Raw genomic sequence first — 26,369 nt, 5'->3', positions numbered from 1 at the left:
CGGTGTGGTCAATGAAATGTGTGTCACGGCACGTGACAATAGCTGGGTCAAGGTGTCCGATTGATCCAGGGTTTGAGGTAGCACGCATTCTTGTCCATCCTGAAGTGCTTTGAGAGGGTCAGTTCGGGACGTAGCGGACCCATTGTTGGCCGATCAGGGCTAGTCCGAGAATCGATTCTTCCCTAACCACGAAATGACCTGTTGTCTATCACACGTTACTTTAACAACTTTTAGCGAAGGGCTACAGAAATAGTAGAGATTGTCCACAGACTGAAAGCACGAGAGAGAGAGAGAGAGAGAGAGAGAAAGAGAGAGAAAAAAAAAGAGAGAAAAACAGAGAGAAAGCGGGAGAGAGAAAGCGAGAAAGATAAAGAGTGAGAAAGAGAAAAAGATATTAAGAAAGCGGGAGAGAGAAATCGAGAGACAGAGAGAGCGAGAGAGCGAAAGAGAGAAAGAGAGCGAGAAAGGAGAGAGAAAGTGGGAGAGAGAAAGAGAGAAAGAGAGAAAGCGGGAGAGAGAAACTGAGAGAAAGAAAGTGAGAGAGAGAAAAGAGAGAGAGAAAGAAACCGAGAGAGAAAACGGGAGAGGGAAAGCGAGAGAGAGAGAGAGAGAGAAAAAAGGAGAGAAAAACCGGGAAAGGGTGGAAGAGAGAAACCGAGAGAGAGAAAGTGAGAGAAGGGTTCGATCTCGGAACCACCATGACGACAGGTCAGCGCGAATACCATTCGACTAGATGCCATTAGTTATGTCAGTTAATCCATCGCATAATGTCGTCTTAATAGTCTGGCGCGTCATTCTAAGGACTTAAATTATTGGCGGGAATGTTTTAGATAACTCACTTTCATGGGCTTCATCATAGCAGACGACACTCTTTTTTTTTTATTACCCCGAAAACATGTTTGGCCTTAGGGCACGGAAAGTTTCACCGCTCTCTAAGAGTGACCATACTGACCCTAAGGTCGTACGAGGAGAGGGTGGTTATGGAGACTGGAGAAATCAGCAGACGACAGTTAAACAGGGTCAAAGGGAGATTACTGACATCACCAGCAGGCGATCAGCCTCCTCCCCCCCCCCCCAATTCGGCCGCCATCCACCCCTCTCATATGCTAAGGAGCTAAACACGAGCTTAGCATCATAACGGATGCCGTCAGGAAAACTCGGGCTCATCCATAACATATATTCTAGAGTTAGGGGGGCGTACGCTTATGAGGGTGACTTACTGGGGGGGGGGCGGTGAAAACGGAGAAGCTAACTTTTTTTTTTGTTTTCGAATGTGCCTCTGACGTTAGCATAGCATTTTTATTTAAATTATTATAATTGTTCTCTTACAAAGAACCAATAATACGTGTTTTTAAAATTGTGAAGTGTAACACATTTCAACGTTAACGTTGGTGGTCTGGGAGGGGGGAGGGGGAGTGGAACAGAGAGATCGTGAAGAGAGGGGAAAAAAGAGAGCATTCTTTAAAAAAATAAAAACGATTGGGGGAGTATTGGATCGGAGGACAAAGAGGCACTTTGTGGTGAGGAGGGATATGTTATGTTACACAGGTGCAGAGATCAACATTTCGAACGTATATATATATTTTTTATGTATAAATCTTATCTTATTTATACCAATACCTATTTGTATTAAGTGCTATCTCTCATTGTAAGAACACGTAGGTCGAACAATGCTCATGAGGACCTGACAATTGCGGGCCTAGTGCATTTATACTGCTAACGAAAGACAAAAATTTTAATCATATTTAAAAGTTGATTGACTAAGCTATTTCGTACAGACCTGTGACGCGCTATTGGTCTTAGCTACCCACAGGTTGTGACGTTGCAGGTCAGTGTTCAGGCCTTCTAGGACGATTGGTCTCGGTTGGATGAACTCTAGGGCTTTTTAAAAAATCCCGAAGCGAACCCTAGTCTTTGTCCGGATTCGAACTCAAAGCCACTCGATTCGGAAGCCATTGCTTTTAACTACTCGGCCACCACGCACCAAATAGACGAGGAACTAAACAATGCGAATGAATTCTAGAAAATATTATACACTGCTAGAGAATTGTGCACACATGATGGAGCAATGCATGTAGACACTTCTGTTTTTACAAAGCTTATATCAACTCACTCTGTCTTTCTGTCTGGTAAAAGGTGTGTACACGTTATTTCTCCCACACCCATTCTCGGATCAAGCTGAAACTTCGCACAACTATTCATTGGTATAGACAATGCATGAATCGATAAAAGGGTAACCAATTAGTCAGTTAATTACTGGTAATTAATTATTTTTTTACACCAACAAGGGAATCTAATCCTTCTGTATTCACAGATATGGCCAAATTCGTTGGGTTTAATCCCCTTAAATAATTAACGCTATTTCTACCTCACGCTTTCTCCGATCAAGTTTATACTTTAAACATGAAACAATAATAAAAAAAAAAAGGTATAGTCGATTAACTACTAGTGATTAATTATTTTGTTCGATATCGAATAAGTTTATGATGGTAGAATTATGAGTCACTGCAATATATACGGTTACAGTTACAGAAATATTTTTTTTTGGTTATAAATAATTTGTTTGAACTTTTTCATCGATTTATAAATGTTTAAGAGAGAATGAATTCTCGAGACATAATTTCTAAACTAAACATTGGTAGCCTTTGTTGATACACATTTTTAATTAAAATTTATTTTAGATTTCTGTGCCCTATCTTGTGAAATCATCCCATTTTTTTTTTTTACCCCTGATAGACTTTTTATTGTCTCCCTTTGCTTTCTGACTGAATTTAGAACAGGGCGTCGCCGAGTACCAGCAATAATCGAAGAAGCTTCGTGGGCATTAAGATGTCCTCTTACTACAAACAGTTTCATAACAACTGAAAGGACGACAGAGTATCGATTCCAAATATAATCGTGTAAATACACCTACTGTCGATTAGACCGCCACTGGAGAGTGAAAGTCGGAAACCAAGGGAAACCATTCCTGTATCAGACAAGGGCAAATACTCCATAATTTTCAAGTGCTTTCATCTTACCCTTAGTGATATATCGATTTATTCCTGGTTAATGCAAAATAAATAAACGCAGACAGGGAATTTTATATAAAAATGTATTTCTTTATACATGATTTTAAAGCATTTATATTTTTCCATTTTGCAATATAGAATAAACGGGGGAAAAAAAAAATAACCACAGAAATGAAAATATAAATTCTCTCCCCTTCCATTGGTCGGAAATGCAGTTGCTGTGTTTTCCGGATGGCCAGATTTTTAAAAATATATTTTCGCTCTTCGTCTTGTTTCTAGCAACTGGGCTATGCCATATTGGCCTTGTCCTTTACGCCATGTTAGATTCATCTTACAGCTGTCATCCTCGGGGAGGGAACGACGCCATTAAGGGGAAACATTCCTGGAGTGGTGAGTAGGGAATCTGTGTCGAGGAGAGGACGAACAGAGATAGAGAGATAGTAAGTCTATTGAGCGGGGAGGGCGGAAAAATATAAGTGAAGAGATGAAAATTGAAAAGACTTCCAGTGATGTCATAAACGTGTCGGAATAAAAAAAAATAGGACTCGAGGACATTCGGAGAGCACAAATGATCCAAGGGCTCCGTTCAAAGTATTGCTGTTTAAGACAGATTGATCCAGTGACTGATTTGCTTCAGCGGCTATCCCAAACCACTTCATTATTATCTAAGTGGTATTGAATTGGCTTTTAGAGGATAGCCCATAGATCTATCAGAGTTTCTTTCCGGTTTTTTTTTTACATTTTGAAATATTTTCATTCCTTAGACCTGCGTCAACGTCATAGATGACAGAACGCATATGCCATGTCAATGACAGTTGAATTATATTTTGTGTTATATTTATAATACGTGGCATTTAATGACTGATGTCAATGCCATGTTAAATCAAGACTAGTTATATATCTTCTTAACTCCAACTATTGCAAAGGTATCGTCTGTCCATAGGACCAAGTGGTAATATGAAGACATTTCATTTTGTTCATTTATAACAAAGTTATTTTGAACATTCTGGAATGCTCTGCCGCATGGCATAAAGCGCTTAGCGAAATAAAAAGTTTGAATTGATCAGTGTTAGGGAACGTACGTGTGTGTTTCCAAGGTTACGACGAGGAAAGGAGAGGGGTTCCTTTTGGGTGAAGTGTTTCTGATGAAACCACGAGCTACTCTGTCATAATGGGTGTGAATAGAAGTCACGGGGGTGGTAGTTCAGAGAGGAGTTTTTTTCATAGTCGTCAGACAGAATAGAACGTGTACTCGTAGTGAGTTACAGTAAAGTTAAGTAAAGTTCCCCTTTCAGACCTTGTGGTCTATAGTGCAGCCGATGTAAAGATCATCTGTTTCTATGCCCTACGGTTACCGAGGGTGTCATGTGGGCAGTACAACGACCAACCGCCTTTACTTTTCCCCAACTAATGTCAGGTACTCATTAGAGGCGCCCAAAGATTACGAAATCCAAGTCTTCACCAGGATTCGAACCCCGGACAAACGTATTGGGAATATCCGATTAACAACTCGAGAATATTGGTACTTAAAAAAAATTATTGGGAATATCCGATTAACAACTCGAGAAGTATTGGTACAAAAGTATTGGGAATATCCGATTAACAACTCGAGAATATTGGTACAAAAGTTTTTGGAATATCCTATTAACAACTCGAGAATATTAGTAGCTGAAAAAAAATTTAAACCATATGAAATATTTGGGAGAGTGAACACCTCAATAGGAAATAAAGTAAAAAAAAAAAAGAAGGTGAAAAAGCCGAACGAAGGGTGTCAGAGTTCAGGGGGAAAAAGGGGAGGTTGACACCTTCTTTTTAGCAGAGTAATAAAGCTCTTTGGCGTCATTCGGGTGAATTAGGGAGGGCGCTGAAATAGTAATGACAAAAGTCCAAACTTTTTCTTCGAGGCGTGAAGTTTTCGTGTGCGCATGCGCGACGGCGCGTTAACGCTCTGGAGCGGAGCTAGGGTTAGCTTGTTTGCCACCGTGAGTTTCGCATAAATATTTGAGGTGATGTCTCCCTGCGAATGGTTTCCTTGAGGGTGTGAACGCACCATAAAGGTTTTGACAGAGGTGCGAGAAGTCGGGGACGCTCTCCGTGGCGCTTAACGAAATAATCATAATGTCTAACCATCAACTCTGTGTGTGTGTGTGAATCCAAGTGTGAGTGAATCTATGTGTGTGTGTGTGTGTGTGTGTTAATTATAACTGGACAAAGTTTCCATGTTAAGTAAATAATATTTTTTTTTATATATCCGAAAATTATGATGTAGATAAAATCAACTTAAGCTAAAATTAAATTAATGTAGTAGACTTTAACAATAATATAAAATGGTATTCTAAACAAAGTCTAACTCACTACAAAAACACGTCTGGCGTTCTGGTGTCGTCTGTCCAACCTAAGACCTCTGACTACAATACCTCTTATCTTGCACCATTCACACTGCATAGCTAACCTCTTCCCAACTTCACTTTTCTACTGTTTTCTTTGGTACCTATTTCGATGTACTTATTTTTTTCTACTGATAAGAAACACTTTTTTAAAAAAAATGTAGATCTTGTAAAGTAATTGAAGCAATGGTCATGCAGTGGTTGAGGCAATAAGTAGTCCGCGGGACTCTGTTTACTGCTTGTACGGATTAGATCAAGGGACCCCCTTTGATTTCCTCCACTTCCCAGTTTCAGCCAAACAACAAAATTAGATCCGATTGATGATGAATGCTACATTAATTGGAGTTAAAGTCTGATGCATGAATGTCTACTCTGAAAAAAAAAAAAAAATCAACACGACCCAAAAGTTTTTAATTCAAACTATAAATAACTGACCCCGAACATCCTTGACCCCATTTTTTTTTTCCATTATTGTTTTTGCCTTCAAATTCTACAACTTGAGATGATGACGTGATGTTTGTTATAGTTTTGTTGGCGTGCCGGAGACGTTGCACTTTAGATGGAGCCAGATCTTAACCCCCGAGTTGTGTTTTTGAAGGGATATTGAACCATTGCATCGCGCACCAGATGTTGACACTGGTAAACTAATAGTTTAATTAGAAGATGTACCGGAAGTGAAGAGACCTCAGCAAAGTGTCGAGAGACAGACAAGAAAAGATGAAAAAAAAAAAAACGGGAGAGAGAGAGGAAGAGAGAGTTAAGAACGACTTCGTAATGGAGTGTAATAGAATTTTTTTTTTGAGAATAAGAGGAAAAACAGTAAAGGAAAGAGAGAGAGAGAGAGAGAAAGTAAATTAGATAGCAAAAATGAGATTGAGAGACAGTAAATGAAAGAGAAATTAAATTAGAGAATGTACATTAGATATAGATAGATAGATAGATAGATAGATAGATAGATAGATAGATAGATAGATAGATAGATAGATAGATAGATAGATAGATAGATAGATAGATAGATAAATAGATAGATAGATAGATGGATGGATGGATGGATGGATGGATGGATGGATGGATAGATAGATAGATAGATAGATAGATAGATAGATAGATAGATAGATAGATAGATAGATAGATAGATAGATAGAAAGAGAGAGAGAATGAAAGAGAGAAACAAAGATTAACAATGAATCACAGAAAGAAAGACGAAAAGGAAAAGAGTGAGTAAATACGATGGAGAGAAAGAAAGAAAATGAGAGAGAGAGAGAGAGAGAGTAAAAAATATGGTAAATAAATGAGAAAGAAAAATTAAACATCTACAAGAGAGAGAAAGAGAGAGAGTAAAAAAAAACAACAACATAGATTAAAGGGGGGAAATAAAAAAAATTAATGAATTAGTGAAACTAGTGAGACGAAGGCCGAAGTAAGACTAAGTAACTCAAAGTAACATACACACTGTGGGAAGTAACTTTGTCTGCCCAGATGAGAGAATATTTTTAAAAAAATTTTTGTTTGTTTGTTTGTTTTACATATGTCTTAGTTGTTGTTGTTTTTTCATTGGATTTATATTTTAGAACTATCTAAGAATCCATTAAAAACAATACAATGTTATTTTGTTATCTCATTTCATGTACACTAAAGACAAAACTAATGAGGAATTCAATGAAGAAATACACAATACATAAATGTGTTACCTCATTTAAACCAACAATGACAGGATGTTGTCATAAAATGGCAACGAATGACAGAAACAATTAGGAAGTATATTATTCTCTAAGTAATTATTATATTAGAAAAAGAACTGCACATTTACAGCCATATTTCTCAATACTGTAAGATTTTTTTTCCTTTAGTAAAATTAGTTAATAACCAGTAAATAAATAATTAATTAATTAATTTTATCATTGATTCGTGTTTTGCTGGGGACAATAAATAATTGTGCAAAGTTTCAACTTGATCCGAGAATGGGAAGTGGGAGAAATAACGTGCAGGTACTCTGTACCAGATGGATTGAGTTTGTAAATACAGCCAACAAAGGCAGGCACGGTCTTAGACATTTAAGAGAACCTACAGACCTCCAGAACTAAGGGAACCTCCAGACCTCCAGGACTAAGGGAACCTCCAGACCTCCAGGACTAAGGGATCCTCCAGAACTAAAGGAACCTCCAGACCTCCAGGACTAAGGGAACCTCCAGAACTCCAGGACTAAGGGAACCTCCAGACCTCCAGGACTAAGGGATCCTCCAGAACTAAGGGAACCTCCAGACCTCCAGGACTAAGGGAACCTCCAGACCTCCAGGACTAAGGGAACCTCCAGACCTCCAGGACTAAGGGAACCTCCAGACCTCCAGGACTAAGGGAACCTCCAGACCTCCAGGACTAAGGGAACCTCCAGGACTAAGGGAACCTCCAGGACTAAGGGAACCTCCAAACCTACAGGACTAAGGGAACCTCCAGACCTCCAGGACTAAGGGAACCTCCAGAACTACAGGACTAAAGGAACCTCCAGACCTCCAGAACTAAGGGAACCTCCAGGACTAGTAGCAATGTATTTGCTTCGAGCTTGACCTTTACTGAGCCCGAATAAATGTGGATTCGTTGATTTCAAAAACGTAAATATAACTATGTTTCTTTTTATAGTGCACAATTATGTCACGATCATAAGTTTTGAATCAAGTGTAATTTTAGATCAACCTTTCTCTATTTCAGAGACAATAGACCAAAAAACGGATGAGCTCTAGACATTTCTGGCACGACTTTTGGTGTGGAAGGATAAAAAGATGTTGACAGTCTGACTCTCCCGCCAACTTCCATTTTTTCAAACGAATACTACAAGCTAATGGATATGTTGACTGTCAAGTCGTTGTGTAGACCCCTCTAGGCCCTAGTATTAGTTGTCATCGACAGACATGAATAGAAGTGAGTCAACAAAGAGGAGGCTGGGGGACACACAGAGACACACAAAAAAAGGGCTTCAAAAAATATAAATAAATTCGTTGTTTCTCTTACCTCCTCATCCACGGCTGTATTGACGCTATCCATACTTTGGGATAAGGATGCCGGTCCGTCCTTCAGACCCGAGCTCGGGGAATTCGGGTTGTTTGGTCTGGTGGGCGTTGCCATCTCAATAATTAGCATAGGGAACTCTTTAGTTCCGGAATCTGCTCTTGGTGCTGAGTGCGCACGGATATATCCCGTGCTGTACGCGGGTCTTCGGCGGATTGATTTGCACGAAGGGGGTTGTGATATAGCGTCGTCCACTGGATGTGTCAAAATTTCCCACTTTGGTTTTTTTTGTTTGTAACCACTTGTTTTGTTAGTTGTATGATGGTAGCATGAGATAACTGCCACTCAACTAAACACTTGTATGTGACATGGGCATATCAAAGTCTTTGTGGATGGAGATCTACACTTCTGGCTTTGTTATCCTTTAAAACAACATATCCTTTATCTCGACTTTGAAGGAACATAGACCTGGAGAAGATGAAACATTATATATTTTACATACTTTCCCAAAATATTTTAAAACGAACAATTAAACAAGAATACATAAATTGATGGAATATTATCTTTGCCAAAAAAATGTCCACACTAAATTTGACTACACATCGTCAAATCACAGAATCATCGGAGAGTTCTTCTAGTCTTCAGGAAATGAGCATTTTGGAGTATGAGAAAAGTAAAAGCTCTAATCAAAACAAAGTAATTATTCAGCGTAATTTAATCATCTAATTAACGTATGGATTTTGACGACCACTTGTTTTTAAAGACTAATTGAATCATATTTTTTTTAAATGTCCGTCGTCGCTTAAATTATTCTTTGTGTTAGTTGTTATTTTTATTTTAGTTAACAAAACAAAACAAAAAACAAACAGATTATCTCTAAATTGGTCAACATTAAAAGAAAATAAAAAGAGGAACAGGAAGTATAAAGATGAACGAAATACATTGTCATTAAAAGCACACAACGATAGAAACATTTGAATTATAATGTGACTAACACTCTGATGAAATAATATATGTAAAGTTCATAAAGTTCCCCTTGAAGACCTTACGATCTATTGGGCAGTGGATGTAAAGGTCACCTGTTTCTGTGGCCTACGGTTAACGAGTGTATCATCTGTCCAGCACAACGACCATCCACCTTTACTTTTCCCCAACTTTTGTCAGGTACCTATTAGAGCTGAGTGGACTAAGAGGCGCCCTAATGGTCCAGGAATTTAAAAAAATCCCAGTCTTCACCAGGATTCAAACTTGGGACCCCTCGGTTCAGAAGCCAAGCTATTCACCACTCAGCCACCGCGACTCTCAAAATAAGAATATATCTTCTATATATATATGAGAAATGCCATCACTACTTTGGCCATCATATTAGATGCCTTAACTCTATATTTAAAGTGTTTTACGAGCAAGCACTGACCAAGGAAATAAAACGGATTTAAATACAGACTTGTTTTTTTTATTGAAGTGCCCGGATGTGGACAACAAGGATGCTAATTTTTCATCCTCCACACGCCTCCCCTCTTTTCCCCTTTCCATGACGTAATATACTTCCTTCCCACAGGCGCACGCACTTAGAATCACACACTTGTGCTATCAGTGAGAGTAGAATAAACCTTCTTGTTACGAGAGAACGCCGGAGACAACACTGATTTTGGGATCCGACTGTTATTTAGTTGCCTAGATACTGCCAATCAATGGCGTCGCTGGGGTGTCGTAGTGCGAGGGGGTGCGGGCCGCACCGTGTGACACAGAACCTAATGACGCCGCTGCTGCACGCAAGCCTAGCTGAGTACCAAACGGATTAGAAATTTACTATACGGAGAGTTTAAAGAGTGCAAACATCACATGTAATTAGATCAATAGATTCGATTTATAATCTCTAAATAATGATTTCCGAAGCATTGCATTTTTATAATAAAATCACCCTTTAATCATTGTATAATTACTGTATAATTGCTCCGTAATAATTATATTTAAAAAAAGGTAAAAAAAAGTATTAAAATAAAAAAAAAATAAAAATACTTCTAGTGGATATGTAAAGAAACCTTTCCTTTTCAGACCTTGCGCTCTATACGGCAGATGATATAATTGGTCATGCACTGTGGCCCACAGTTAACGAGGATGTCATGTGGCCAGCATAACGACCCTAAAGGATGTGTATACTGTGTCAGGATACTCAGGAAATGTTAACTTTTGGTATATACAAATTTTGTTGTCAAAAGGTTAGATTCATTCACCAAGGCAAAGGCGCTGATATTGTAATGTATTATGTTTTATGTTCTTGTATGGATGAGCTGTCGGCTTTGTTTGGTTTAAAGCACTATATCATAGCTTTCACAAAACTATAGTGAACGCAAGACTTGGGGACCCAGACAAGCATAAAGGGAGCTGATTCGGAAGAGCTAAAACAAGGGCCGGCTTTAAGGGAAGGCAGGCAGGGCTACAGCCCAGGGAACTCCATAAGAAGGGGCACAATAAGGAAAAACAAAATCCATATTTCGACGGATCAGCAGCTCTATGTGTTTTCTAGTATTATTGATTATCACTTTACTTTTTTTTTTTTTTTACCAACTATAATTTAAGGTTTTACATTTGGTAACACTGTCATTGTTTAAAAAGTGTCCGCTTACAGTGTAAACGTATTCTTGTACAGCACTCCGGATTTACTGCATTGCGTCAACCCTAAAGAAAATGACATTTTATGTTTCGAAAGTATGCATATTAAATATTTTTTTTTATTTTTTATTAAACAAATAAAATTTAATTAAATTTACATGTACTCTATTTTTTTTTTAATAATATGGCATGATTTTGGTTATTATTTTAATCAATAAGTGGAATTCATTAAAGCTTTTTGAAAAGTGTAAGGACCTATACAATGAATCTGCCCAGGGCCTAAGGGTACTTAAATCTGGCCCTGGCTCACACTATAAGTTTGAACATATACTTTGATTTGAAATCAAGGGCTATAGCGCGAGGAGGACACGAGCATGGCGCCTTGAACAATTAGCACAGAGAAGTGTCCAGGAATCTTACAGATGAAAGGGGAACTCTAATGTGTTGTTTGAGATAATTTTCGTAGATAGATGTGATGATGTATTAATCACGATTATATTACTTAATTAAGTAATTTATGGCTAGCAAATTTTGATTTAGAAAAGGTGATTGAAAAGTAAAAAAAAAAAAAAATGCAGTCGACTATATTGCAAGCGGGTTCTATAAATAGCTTACATGTTCACTTCAATCTTAAGTTTTATTTAATGTCTATATATCAAAAGTTGTTGAAGTGTTTAAAGAACTCGTCTTTGTGTAAAAACAACTATTGAAAGATACGGAATAAGAAATAATAGCGATAATATCTATCCTTTTTATTCTTATTTGGTGTGTGATAACCAAGAGAAGTCCCGTCCATGATATCTAAGTTAAGTCTTAGTTAAGGACTGGCAATGGTATCTAACTCAAGTTATATCAATGATATCCAAGATAATAACATGTTATCCAAGATATACAAGAGAGGTCGTATTAATGATATCCAAGATAAGTTCTATCAACGATATCCAAGATAGATCATATCAATGACATCCAAGATAGATCATATCAATGACATCCAAGATAGATCATATCAATGACATCCAAGATAGATCATATCAACGACATCCAAGATACATTATATCAATGACATCCAAGATAGATCATATCAATGACATCCAAGATAGATCATATCAATGACATCCAAGATAGATCATATCAATGACATCCAAGATAGATCATATCAATGACATCCAAGATAGATCATATCAATGACATCCAAGATAGATCATATCAATGACATCCAAGATAGATCATATCAATGACATCCAAGATAGATCATATCAATGACATCCAAGATAGTTCATATCAATGACATCCAAGATAGATCATATCAATGACATCCAAGATAGTTCATATCAATGACATCCTAGATAGATCATATCAATGACATCCAAGATAGATCATATCAATGACATCCAAGATAGATCATATCAATGACATCCAAGATAGATCATATCAATGACATCCAAGATAGATCATAGCAATGACATCCAAGATACACCATATCAATGACATCCAAGATACACCATATCAATGACATCCAAGATACACCATATCAATGACATCCAAGATACACCATATCAATGACATCCAAGATACACCATATCAATGACATCCAAGATAGATCATATCAATGACATCCAAGATACACCATATCAACGATTTTAGCAAGATAGTTTCTGTCTCCGAATTCCTAGTAAAAAGTAATCGGTCGAAAGCATTGTGAGAATAAGTTGAAAAATTCGACTAATTTACAAGCATCATTAAACTCATTAGAGCTGCTACACATGCGTCTCACTAAAACAAAGTCTCTCTACGACAATAGTTCTGGACAAAAAAAAACTTTAGTTGAGTTCTAGACTTAGATCCAGATCGAATACAAAACAACACACTGGATTGTCTCTAATTATTTTTACTGCTAGCATTTAACACAGAACAAATACTAACACGATAGCATTGACTTACAGCTCTAAGTCTAGTGCGTATCAAGACGCTTAGGTCTAAAGGGAAAAAGACACTTAAGTGAGAGAGAGAGAGAGAGAAAGAGAGAGAGAGAAAGAAAGAAAGAGAGAGAGAGAGAAAAAGGATCCGTTACTAAGTATGAGTTCATGAGCATCTAACGATACTAAGCACTTAATGTACTTGAGATACAAAACTTGACTCTATCGTCAGTGTATGGAGGGAGGGGGGTTGGGAGATCTGTGTGAGGAAAAGGGGGGGGGGAGGCTCATTTGGGCACCGCAAGCACAGTCGCATACACTCTCACTTACTCACACACTTACGTACTCATGAAGTTACTACTCGGGTCCTGTGAGTGTTACTTTTTATAGACCAAAGTCCATCGAGGATCGTTTAGTGCCCCCCCCCCCGCCTTTTTCCGTGTCCACTTGTGCTATTGTGGTCAACATTGAGTCTCTCAAACAAAGTAGAGCATGGCAACATACTTCCTCCTTTCACCCAGTGACTGAAAAGTTCCGTTCACTAAAATTTGTTTTGTTTCGATATAAGCAACATGTGGACCTGATCTTAGAGCTCATACAGTTTTCCCTTTCTATTATATTCCTCCACCTTAAGTGTGCCCATGCTATGATATGTGCGCGCCGACTGTGTGTACTTCCGGTTTTAAGTGGGCGTGTCCCTCTTAAAGTGAGTGACACTGGGACAGCTCAGGAGTCGGTCATGGGGCTAATTAGCTTGATAAAAGGGAAGTAACAAGGAAAAAAACAACAACAACATGTCCTAATAATGTAATAGATGTGATACGAGCAGGCTAGATAACTCTTTGTGAACCGACAAGACGAACAGGGGGGGGGGGGGGTAGGTGAAAATGGAGAATGTTGGATCAAAGGTCAAATTTTGGGCAATAGAGCTTTAGATAAGTCCGTGTAGTAAGTAGAATGACAAGAAAAAGGAAGACTGAAAGAGAGAGAGAGGGGGGGGGGGAGAGGGACAGAGAGAGAGAGAGAGGGGGGGGGGAAGAGGGAGCGAGAAAGTATAAGAGGAAGAGAGAAAATAATAAGAAGAGGTAAGATAGAGTGAGAAAGTAAAGAAGAGGGATAAGAAAGGAAGAATGGAAAGAAAGAAAAAGGAAAAGAAGAGAAGCTGAGAGAAAGAGTAAGTAAAAGGTACAGAAGAAACAGAAAGAGAAAAAAAGTAAAGAGGACAAAAATAAAGAAACAAACAGTGAGAGTGGGGAGAGGGATAGAGAGAGGGAGAAAGGGAGAGAGGAAGTGGGACAAAGAGAAAGGGGGAAAGTTAAAAAAGAGAGACTGAAATAGAAATAGATGGAGGGAGAGAAGAAGACAGAGAGGGAGAGATAGAGAGGAAGAGAGGGATATGGTGAGAGAATAAGAGAGAAGGAGAGAGAGGAAGAGAGATGGAGAGGGATACAGAGATGAAGAGAGACAAAAGAGATGCATTCTAAAAGAGAGAGATATGAAGCATTAAGAAGAAGTGACATGAGGAGTCATGGAGGTGAACACGACAATGGAAGACGAAATAAGGAGAGGACACACACACAAACACACAAAGAAATAAAAAGAGAGAAAGAAATAGAGGATGTGACATTAGTTCTCTACATATTCTCGTCCTCTACAACGCAATATTAGTTCATTAGTTTTGTATCATCCCTTACAGCGCAATGTTAGTTCATTAGTTTGTATCATCCCTTACAGTGCAATGTTAGTTCGTTAGATAGCATCATCTTCTACAATGCAATGTTAGTTCATTAGTTTGTATAATCAATTACATTGCAATGTTAGTTCGTTAGTTTGTATCATCCCTTACATTGCAATGTTAGTTCGTTAGATAGCATCATCTTTTACAATGCAATGTTAGTTCGTTAGTTTGTATCATCACTTACAGCGCAATATTAGTTCATTAGTTTGTATCATCCCTTAGAGTGCAATGTTAGTTCATTAGTTTGTATCATCACTTACAGCGCAATGTTAGTTCATTAGTTTGTATCATCCCTTATAGCGCAATGTTAGTTCATTAGTTTGAATCATCACTTACAGTGCAATGTTAGTTCCTTAGTTTGTATCATCCCTTATAGCGCAATGTTAGTTCATTATTTTGTATCATCCCTTACAGTGCAATGTTACTTCATTAGTTCGTATCATCCCTTACAGTGCAATGTTAGTTCATTAGTTCGTATCATCCCTTACAGTGCAATGTTAGTTCATTAGATAGAATCATCTTCTACAGTGCAATATTAGTAGCATCATCCTCTAGAGTGCCTTGATAGTTCATTAGCGTACATTATTCTCCACCAGTGCAATGTTAGTTCGTTAGCTAGTATCATTTTGTACAATGCAATGTTAGTTCGTTAGCTAGTATCATTTTGTACAATGCAATGTTAGTTCGTTAATTAGTATCATTTTGTACAATGCAATGTTAGTTCGTTAGCGTATTTCATCCACTCTAATGCGATGTTTTTATGACATGACACCATCCTCTCTAAAGCCATGTTAGTCTATTACCAAGCGTCATCTTCTCCAGCAGCATGTTAGTTCTTGATTTCTCAACAAAGAACCCTCGACCAACTCATTTTATTCTAAGAGGTCTATCATCTATTCACAATAAATGGTTCCATCTCTCCGCTGGACTCAATCAATGGCATCTGCACCGAGTTATTGAAACTTCAATACATCCCATCTCAATCCACCTCCCGTTTCCATGCTTAGTTATCTAGATTTATCTTCGGCATGCGCCCGACGTTCACCCCCACTTCCCCCATCACCCTAATGCACCCCCGGCTCTGTATTTGCAGAGAACAATTTCTAAAGCGCCCCTCTCTAAAGCGCCCATCTCTCTCTCTCTCTCTCTCTCTTTGCTCTGGCAAATGGAATTATTGTGTTTCGGGGGACTTGGTTGAGATCCTCCATAGACTCTAGTGCAGCATGAAGCCATACCCTTCATTCTTTTTTTCACTCTCCATTTTCCGTGACACTGTAGCTCCGTGGTGCTCTTTAAATCATACTAACGAGCTCTGACCGAGATCTTTATCTACATGTGGCACTTGCATGTCCTATTTCTTGCACATTGGTTTCATCACAAGAGCCATGAATACGTTATACTGAGACTTATGTTAAACCATAACTTCATACAAATAAAATTAACACATACATAGTATAAGTTCTATGGTGTTTTCGTTTTTTTTTTTTTTTTTTTTTTTTTTACACCCTGTCTGTTTGTCTGTCTGTCTGGTAAAAAGTGTGCACACGTTATTTCTCTCACATCTATTCTCGAATCAAGTTGAAACTTTATAATTTAGTTTTAATCTACAGATGAATAAAGCCTTGCGACTTATTAAGTAGCGTACTACATTTCCGAAAAGCTTAAAACAATATCCTGACTGTCTTGTACATATGGAACCATTATATAAAATTTCACCATTGGGAATATAAAAATGGATTACACTTTAATTAATTACCAATAATTAATTGTTATTTTTTCATATAAAAAGGGAAAATATCCTATACTTGTGAAAGATAATGCTAAAAACGCTGGGTCTGTCTAAATAGATAATTGTACGCGTTATCTGTCATACACCCAATCTCGGATCAATTTGAAACTTAACACACTTATTTATTGTACCAAACAAAGCATAAAACAATTTAAATAATCAACCAATAAGTCGATTATTATTGGTATTAATTATTTTATATGTTCCCTTTGATAAGCTTTGTTTTAAAAAAAAGTATTTCTATATTTTGTTTGTTTATATACTAAAATCTATGTGACACTAACTCCAATGGACCTCATTCACCAATCGTAAACAAAAAACATTTAGTCACGTGATCTTATTGATAAAACAATGGAAAAAAAACAGTCACGTGTCAACCATCATGAATTAAACATGAGATCGTAAATTATATAGAAGAGATAGAGCACCACGTGGCTAAATGTTGTTTGTTTACGATTGGTGAATGAGCTCCATTCCTCTACCGACACCCCTCCTTCTTCCGCAAGTATCCAATGTGTTTTGTTCCTATCTGTTGAGCGGAAATGCTATTCGACTTTCTTGCAGTGAAACTATTGAAGTCTCAGGACAATGAGAATGTCGCCTGTTACACGACACAGTTCGCTTTGTAAAAACAAAAGTGGATCTAAGTAACACTTTGAAGGAGTGATAGAGAAAGTGTTGACCATGACCTTCTGAAGTATTGGGAGACCCACATATTCCCATTCGACAGTTTGGGATGAGCAAAATGAAGTTTTAGAGCTGACTATTTTGTCTGGTCCTTGGACTTTCCTGCTTCTACACTGTTGGCTTAATTATGTTCTGACTCTGAGCTGCTATTCTTTTTTACGCAATCGCTCTCTCTCTCTCTCTCTCTAATCTTCACTCTATCTCTAACGCTTTCCTCCTCTCTCTCTCACTCTAATTCTTCATCTAACTCACTCTAACTCTTTCTCTCTAACTAAGTCTCTCTCTAACTCTCTCTCTGTCTCTAACTCACTATTTATCTCTGTCTCTCTCTCTAACTCACTAACTTTCTCTCTCTGTCTCTAACTCTCTCTCTCTCTCTCTCTCTCTAACTCACTAATTTTCTATGTCTCTAACTCTCTCTCTGTCTCTAACTCACTATTTATCTCTGTCTCTCTCTCTAACTCACTAACTCTCTCTCTGTCTCTCTAACTGTCTCTCTGTCTCTAACTCTCTCTCTAACTCACTAACTGTCTCTCTAACTGTCTCTCTGTCTCTAACTCCCTCTCTCTCTCAGCCTCGAACTTGTCTCCTCATTACTCTTTCTCTTTATTCTTTCAACGATCATCTCACCTCCCTCCGTCTCCATCCTCTTCCTGCCTCTCACCTCTTCGCTCTAGTTCCTCTCCCCTTTTCACACACTCACTCACACCCACACACCCACACGCAATTGTTTGCAGCTCTTTCTATCAGATCAGACAAAGACTGTTTCAGATCACGATTGTCCTGCACTGACACAACATCCCAACCACCCCCTCCCCTTACCAATCAAGCCATTTCAATGACATGGACAATGAAGAGCCATTAACTAGGAACTGACCAGTCCCTTCAAAGACCAGGTAAACGCCACCAAGTGATCATAAGCGGAGAGAGAGGGAGGGGTGATAACAATCAACCTTAATCCATCCAGGGTGTATCATCATTCTGCGTTTATTAACTCCGTTTCACAGACACATAAACGCATAATTAATCAAACCTACCATGCGTTACATACCATCCCTGGGAATACACAAGGGAACATCAAACGTGACCATTCAAAATCCTAACTACCACACTCCCATGGGTATGGGTACATTTTCATTACATTAATACCCCTGAACCATAATCCTTAAAGCCACGGGCCAGTGCACATTCGATGCCACGCTGACCAATCAAAACACAGACCTGATAATCCGGGAATATCCGGAGATAAAACCATCGCGTGATAGAAACATCATCTACTTTCTACTTCCGTTCTCTCTCTTTTTTTTTTTTTCATTCCTACTAAAAACTCAAAATACTGTCATAGTTTTAACAAGAAAAACATAAAAATACTATTTTAGGAAACAAAGCTAATATTAAGTGTAATTGTTTCAATTAGTTTGTTATTTGGGGTTTTGGCACATACAATATGTCTTCTGGTGTGCTGTATAAATCTGTGCGATAGAAATATTTTTACCAATAGTTTTTGTTTAGCTTTTAGCTTTCTCAACGCGCTATGATCCTTTCACCTGTCTGGACCAGGTCAGAAAGGGGGAGGGAAGAAGGAGGTATCGTGGTGAATGTTAATATGATCGTTTTTTAAATGCATACAAAATATTCACTCAGGGATCAAGATTCCTCAAGGAACTAATTGAACTTATAACACTGTCAAGTACGATTTCTTTCCCTTGTTCAAGATACCAAACAAAATAATTAATTACCAATACTTAATTAATAAATATGTTAATTTTTGGTAAAAATCTTGTGTTGTCATGTAAAAAGAAATAATTGGGCAAATTTCAGCTTAATCTGAGATTGGGTGTAGAAGAAATAACGTGTACAAAATTTTTTTACCAGACAGACAGACAGACAGACAGAGTGAGCTGATATAAGCTTTAAAAAAAGTTTAACTTTTAATCCCTTTACGTAAACTTTTTTCTCATTTTGCTGACGATGTTTTAAATCTGACGGTTGGCAACGATGCTGTGTTTAAGAAGTGTCCGCTGGTAGCGTTGGTAGCATGCTCGACCTATATATGAGGCGTAGGATTGTGACAGTCTCAGTTGACATTGCATGATTTAAATTTCACGTCATGTTAAGAGGTTAAAAGACACGTGGAATTCCTGATGTAGAAAACAGGAAGTAGAATGAACAAAGTTGACTTTGAATTCAGTCAAGTCAGTCAAGTAAGTCAAGTGGTATCCTTTAGACCGGGCGGTCAAGCAATATTATAGTCCGCAACGGACAGGAGCGACTTAGAAAAGTCTGTAGTAATTTCAGTTAGAAAGTAACTTGTGGGCAGTTGTTGCCAGTGGTCTTTTTGAGACATGTATTAGTTGATCTATATTTCTGCACAGTGTTACCCGCTGAGATGCGGACGTGATTTGTAACTAACATATATTGGATACATTTGATACCGCTGTTATGCGGATAGGATTGTTTGTTATTTCTTGACTCGTAGCACTAACAAGGAGTGCAGTATTATTATTATGTTGTAAAATAAACTTTATATTTGTCTGCTGAAACGGACTTAAGTCAGTTTGTAGTATATGTGTTCGTTACGTGTCAAGAGTACTCCAGGAAGCAAGAACCCAGCATTACACGACATTTGCATTCTTAAACATTACACCATTTAACCTTTTACAAGGATGTAATCATCTTCTTTTTGAAGTAACGTCTGTATTTTATAAGATAAGATATAAATTCAGTACCGAATTTACGTCAACTTGGACTGAAATATGCGGTGTTGTTTTTTTAAATATTAAGAAAAAAATGAGATTAAATTTACAGTGGCGTAGCTAGGAATTTGCCATCATTTGGGTGCCCCGGGGGGGATTGAACTCTTTGAAAGCCCCTGAATTTTGCATAATATTTAATGTAAAAAACACTCATTTGGGGGCCCTCCCGTCGAGTGAGGGCCCGGAGGGATTTTCAAATTCTCCCCCTCTCTCCCCCACTCTAGCTACGCCTCTGTAAATTTACTATATTTTTGTCCTCTAAAATACATACAGTTATAACTATTACTATTACCTAGTGGACTTTTATTAAAGCTTTTGAAAAAGCCCTCCACGGGGCCTACACTTACTTAAATCCGGCCCTGAGACAGAAAGAAAGAGAGAAACAGACAGAGAAACAGAGTAAGTTAAAAATTACAGAGAAACTAAATTAACATTAACACAATGGTCTTCAAACGGAAATCATCCATCACAGGAAAGTTTTTTCTATCAATGAAGAAAAACAACAGAAAGATATGGACCAATACCTCAACCGATACCAAATAATCATCACAGGTGAAAGAATAAGAACTACTTGAATGTGAACAGACAATGCCAAGTACTGGGGCGCCACATTCCACCCCAGACCTCTCCACCCAACGCCCCACTCCCTCAGTGCCCTAGCTATACCGCCCTAGTTTGTATTTCTCCTTGCAACGTGGGTCCTCGTGTATATACTCTACGTGGGCAGAGAGGCTTGATCGATACGGTTGGCTATAGAAAGGATGAGAGAGGGATATACGGTGGAGAGGGAGAGAGGGAGACCCTCAACATCGAGAGGGCGTCCCCGCACAAGTGGATGCCATAGGGCGTATAAGCGTGTGAGGGCGTTTTTGTACGTGTGTGTGTGTGTGTGTGTGCGTCTAAGACGATCTGTCTCTCTGAGAGAGAGAGAGAGAGAGAGAGAGAGAGAAAGAAAAAGGGAGAGTCTTATGATAAGGTTATAATTATTATGCGCTTGTCACAGTGAGATTCTATGAATATACTTGCGTGAGTGATAGCGTGTGCGTGAGTGAACGCGCACCGGTGCGCGCGTGCGTGATGAGCAAAAAAAGGGGTGGGGGGATGATGCAGAAACAGTGCGTCCAAATACTACGTCTCCGTGATGCAACGAAAAGGTCAAAGGCCATTGTGTATAAGATGGGCCCGAAGTAGGATCTTTTGATATGACATTTAGCGCTAAACTACAGATAACAGTTTTCCCCAGGCACAGACAACAAGTTGATCGATACTGTGGGACAGAGGAACGGACAGTCAGCGAAACAAAACATAAATCCACAGTGTCACAGGACTGTATACACAAGAGTTGATGCGTGAGTCTGAGAGACACGGAAGCGAACAAGGAAGAACTAAGCAGGAGAATAAAGAAGAACTAAATAGAATAAAGAAGAACTAAAGAGAATAAGGAAGAACTAAGGAGAATAATAAAGAAATAAGGATAAATCTGAAGAACTAAGGAGATTAAGGAAGAAATATAGAGAATAAGGAAGAACTAAGTAGGGTAATGAAGAACTAAAAGGAGAATAAGAAAGAGCTTAGCAGGAGAATAAGGAAGAACTAAGGAGAATAAGGATTGAACTAGACATGAGAATAAGGAAGACCTAAGGGAAATAAGGATGAATTAAGGGGAATAAGGAAGAACTAGACATGAGAATAAGGAAGAACTAAAAAGAACAAGGAAGAACTGAATTAAGGAGAAGAAGGAAGAACTAAAAGGAGAATAAGAAAGAGCTTAGCAGGAGAATAAGGAAGAACTAAGGAGAATAAGGAAGAACTAGACATGAGAATAAGGAAGAACTAGACATGAGAATAAGGAAGAACTAGACATGAGAATAAGGAAGAACTAGACATGAGAATAAGGAAGAACTAGACATGAGAATAAGGAAGAACTAGACATGAGAATAAGGAAGAACTAGACATGAGAATAAGGAAGAACTAGACATGAGAATAAGGAAGAACTAAGGGAAATAAGGAAGAACTAGACATGAGAATAAGGAAGAACTAAAAAGGAGAACAAGGACGAACTGAATTAAGGAGAAGAAGGAAAAACTAAAAGGAGAATAAGGAAGAACTAAGAAACAGTTTGGTTTTCATTTTTTGCAGACTTTTGAAATGAAGATTAGTTCGTCCTTGAACCCAAACCTCCTGCAGGACAGGCGTGACGGCAGGCAGGACTCAAACTCGAGACCATCTTAACGACAGTCCGAAGCGCACACTATATGACCAGGCAGCCCTCCACTGCGTGACAGGAGTCAATTTTCAGGCCGGCCTGGATGAAGGAAACTAGGTCAAACACGATTCCCCCTCACCCCCAACATTACGTCATTTCCTTTTGAAGCGAGAAAGAGAACACATCAGAATACTTATCTCCATCACCAGGAAGCACGTGACCTATGTTGTTTTGGGGGGGGGGGGTTGCTATGAAGTAACGCACAAGAAGAGTGTTTCCACTGCTCATGGTCAGAAGCATCTAGGTCTGTAGAGACAGGCACACAGTTTTGGTATGGTCCAAGCAACTTTTTCTAAAGTGACTTCAGCTTCTTCTGCGAGCTGCTTCTAAGTATCTTTAGGGATGATCTCTTGTAGAATGAACCAGGTCCTGTGGTTTATACAACATTGCGTCTGTGGTGATCATGTTTGTATATAGGATTGTAAACAGCAGTTGATACAACCCGGGTTATGAAGATTCAAGGAATTCTTTGTTTATTTATTTATTTTTACTATTTGTTCATTGGTCCATTGGTGGGGACAGAGTGACGGCGCTTGAGTTTTGTTATTGTTGTTGTTAGAGGCCTGAGTTATGGAGCCTAGTCGTACGATATGAGTAATACAGAAGTCAGTTTTATAATTATGTATATATTCATTTAGTTAACTCAGCGGTTCTCAACCTTTAAGGCTCGGCGACCCCTTTTTACAATCCTCCACTCTGCCGCGACCCCCCCCCCCGCACATACATACAGCAACAGAAGAATAGACAATAACAATCCATTTTTTCGATTGTCTTAGGCGACCCCTGGCAAATCGTCAATCGACCCCCCAACGGGGTCGCGATCCACAGGTTGAGAACCCCTGAGTTAACGTCTGATGCGTTGTCATCAGCTACAGTTACCCTGATTACTTTTATTAAAGTTATATTTTTTGTTGTTAATTCATCTCTGGCGTCTCTTTGAGATATTGAAAGAAGTATTGCTAGTACGTTGTGTGTCAAGTATAATCCCAGTAAGGAGTTCACAACAATCACAACAGCGTCTCAAATGTGTTTGAAATGAGGAGAAACGGAACGATGGAGTCACTTGTCAGTCAGTTGAAACTTTTGTGGCTCATTGCGATGATTTCACTGTTGATTTACTATTTTGATAAATTTATTTCTTATCTTATCTTATAAAATACAGACTTACTTCAAAAAAGATGATTACGTCCTACGAGTCATGCATCTAGTCATGCATGTTAACCAATGACTTAAATTTTGCCAAGCCATTGGTTTTCCTGGCTGGCTCAGGCAACCCATTCCATGCTCTGATAGCACTAGGGAAGAAAGAGAATTTGTACAAATTTGTCCTAGCATATGGAACGAGGAATGTGCCTTTATCTTTGTGTCATTCTGAGTATTTTATTAAATTTTGTTTTTGTATTTGAATATTATGGTTCAGTGTTTTATGAATTATTGCTACTTTACTTTTAAGTCTTCTCTCCTGAAGGCTTTCTAAATTTAGTGTTAATTTAGTCAAATGTGAATATTCGTTTGTCAAAAAAAAAAATGAACCTCAATGCTCTAATTTGTGTCTGTTCCAGTTTCTATAGTATCATTATGTATGAAATATTCTGTGTGAATATTTATTTTACAATTCAGATTCGTATTATTAAATTATTCAATTGTATGTTTTTATTCAGTAAATTCTATTTCACGGATCCTCCCCTTCTCCGTTTAAATATTGTGTTACTAAATAAACATCTAGAATTTCAACAACGCAAAAATCATATAACACTAAACTCCAGCGTCTCAAGAACAAATGAAAGCAGAGCAGATGTTAGCATTAATAAGATATTCTTTCAAGCAGCTTCTGCGAGTTGATGCCTCCAGCGTTCATTTGAAGCACGCCAGTTAGGTCTTGAGTGGCACATGCCATCGCTAAGCACATAAATATGTCTCGACAACGGGTAGACCCTGGGTACCACTTACAAAGCCCGCATTACAAACGAGATTAGAAACAGGATTAATACAGTGACTGGACCCCAAGATCACCTGCTTACTTCTGTCAAAAAACGCAAACTAAAACTTATGGCCATATCGCAAAGTCCTCAGGGCTCGCAAAGACCTTCCTTCAGAAAACAGTACCAGGAAAAAGAAGAGGAGGCAGAGAGAGAAAGCGATGGAGAGACAGCATAAAAGAATGGACGTGTCTGTCATTAAAAGAGATTGTTTCCAAGGCAAAAGACAAGATAGGAACGGAATAAGACGGTTAACAAATCTTGTGTGGTGCCCCAACGGTCCAACAGAATAAGGGATAAGTGTGGGTGAAGTCTCAAGAAATGAGGAGCCTAATTGGTACCCGTATTATTCTTCAAAGGAAAGGAAACGTGTAGTCAATGCCCTCGTTATGTAACAAAGTGTTGATACAGTTTGATAACTAAGGGACATCCAATGCTCATTTGTTAAAGACATTTGATCTTGGTAGAAGGATTCTGTTTCTAAGCTCTTATAAGGTTAGGACGTTCCTTCAAAAATGAAAATTATTTCGTCATAGCGCAAATCTACTTCAGGCCTGTGGGGAATGGAAGAAGGTGGGGATCGAACTTGCGACATTCGGGACAACAGTTCAAAGCGCATTCCACACGACCAGGCAGCATTCTTTCACGGCTCACTTAATTATTAGAATAACAATGTCCCATTTAAAAAGGCTAGGAGGGTGAAGGTTATAGTCTTTTAACCCATGTGTCCTCAGCTCTAGGAAGGTGAAGATTATAGTCATGTGACGACACCTCTAAGACCAATGTGCCAGCTGAACGTATGCTTTTCCTCCTTACTTGATGGACAGTGAGTTCTAAAATGTACTTCCTACTGGGGCATCACGCGTTCCAAGGGGCAGATCAAACGAACGAACACTTAGGTCAATAGGCTTCAAAGAGACAAACAGAGGATTGGGGAGTGTGACTTGGTTAGTAGGGGGGCAGGGGGTAGGAGGGAAATGGAGGAACGAGAACTAGGTCAATATTTCCCACTAAACGCATTGTCTAACACATACCACACTGCTAAATTCAATTCCGCAGACTCGTCCAATTGACCTTTTATCTGGAAATATACTCCCAAGACAACTTCACCCCCCCCTCCCCCTCCCTAACACTTTTCATCTACACTCCCTCACCTCGATATCACCCCCCACCACCGCCCCACTCACACACCGCCACCATCAGCGCCCCTGCTCTCGCCCCCCCCCCCCCAGTCGCGCGCGATTCGCAACACATGATAGTGAACCCACTGGGAGCTGTAGGGCAAACCTCTGGTCTGATCCCTCAAGGGATCCTGGGACACGAAGAACAAAACCTACGGATAACTAGACTAAAGAGAGAGAGAAGGAGAAAGAGAGAAAAGAAAATAGAGAAAAACAAAAAGTGTTAGAGCTAGAATTGAGACGAGCAGAAACAAGTTATCGAGCTTCTAAATGAAATAAGCTGATATAACCTTCTCCCGCAGAACTTCAGTGCAAGCCTTTCGTTCTGAGTTAAACAAATCACCAAGAGATAAGTATTGCGCTTACGCAATTGGAGTTCCAAATGCAATAAAAGGTATAATGTGGTAGCATCAGGATCCGAGTAAAATTAAAACGGTATTCTTCCTTAGTGGGTCACTCTATTGCTGTATGGTTGTTGAAGCTGGACGCTGAAAGCTGAGGCTGAATGAAGAAATCAAGCCCCACGGAAACGCTTCAAAGACCAGCTTAGGCACCAACTTGCCTTAGCTGACATAGAAGAGAGCACCTGGTTGCATGCGGCTTCAGAACGGGACAGCTGGAGGTCACTTCCAAGGCCGCGAGATACACATTTGAGACCGAAAGTCGCAGACGGCGGACAGAAAATCTTAATCAACCACCTGCGGACAATGGTTATGCTTGCCTTTCTTATGGCAAAATATGTGGGTCACAGTTGCAGCCGGGCAGCCGCGGGAAATACTGCAGTCCTCGTTAACCTTGGGACTCGAGGACAAGCCTTTTATTATATGTATACTATTTACAAAATATAATTATAAAATCATATCCATTATGGCTAGCAATTAAAGCTGATGGGAATCTACTAAACTTAGAACGAAATAAATTCGGCTACCAAGAAGAACCGGAACTGACCAAGTGACCGGAAATAAATCAAAAGTATAAAAACAAATCGAAAGCGCCGTTCGGAAGCTACGAAACAAATCGACCAAGAGACCCGAAATGACCCA

General features: G+C 38.9%; 1 protein-coding gene across 19 annotated transcripts in view; it reads right to left on the bottom strand.

Annotated features, from left to right (window-relative positions):
* Window positions 1-26,369, bottom strand: part of LOC106079313 (protein couch potato-like) — a 324,431-nt gene that overhangs the window by 167,519 nt on the left and 130,543 nt on the right. For 17 of the 19 annotated variants that reach the window (XM_056016890.1, XM_056016891.1, XM_056016899.1 and 14 more), the window contains one exon: window positions 8,405-8,869. In XM_056016890.1, coding sequence (XP_055872865.1) covers window positions 8,405-8,533 — 129 coding nt within the window. In that variant the 5' untranslated portion in view covers window positions 8,534-8,869. Of the gene's footprint in view, window positions 1-8,404; window positions 8,870-12,788; window positions 12,918-26,369 lie in introns of those variants that run through there. The other 2 variants (XM_056016893.1, XM_056016894.1) reach the window with 2 other exon arrangements.

This window comes from Biomphalaria glabrata, chromosome 18, assembly GCF_947242115.1.
Source record: "Biomphalaria glabrata chromosome 18, xgBioGlab47.1, whole genome shotgun sequence".
Taxonomy (NCBI): Eukaryota; Metazoa; Mollusca; class Gastropoda; family Planorbidae; genus Biomphalaria; species Biomphalaria glabrata.
Note: the sequence above shows the minus strand (reverse complement) of the source record. Positions and strands in the feature narration are given on the sequence as shown.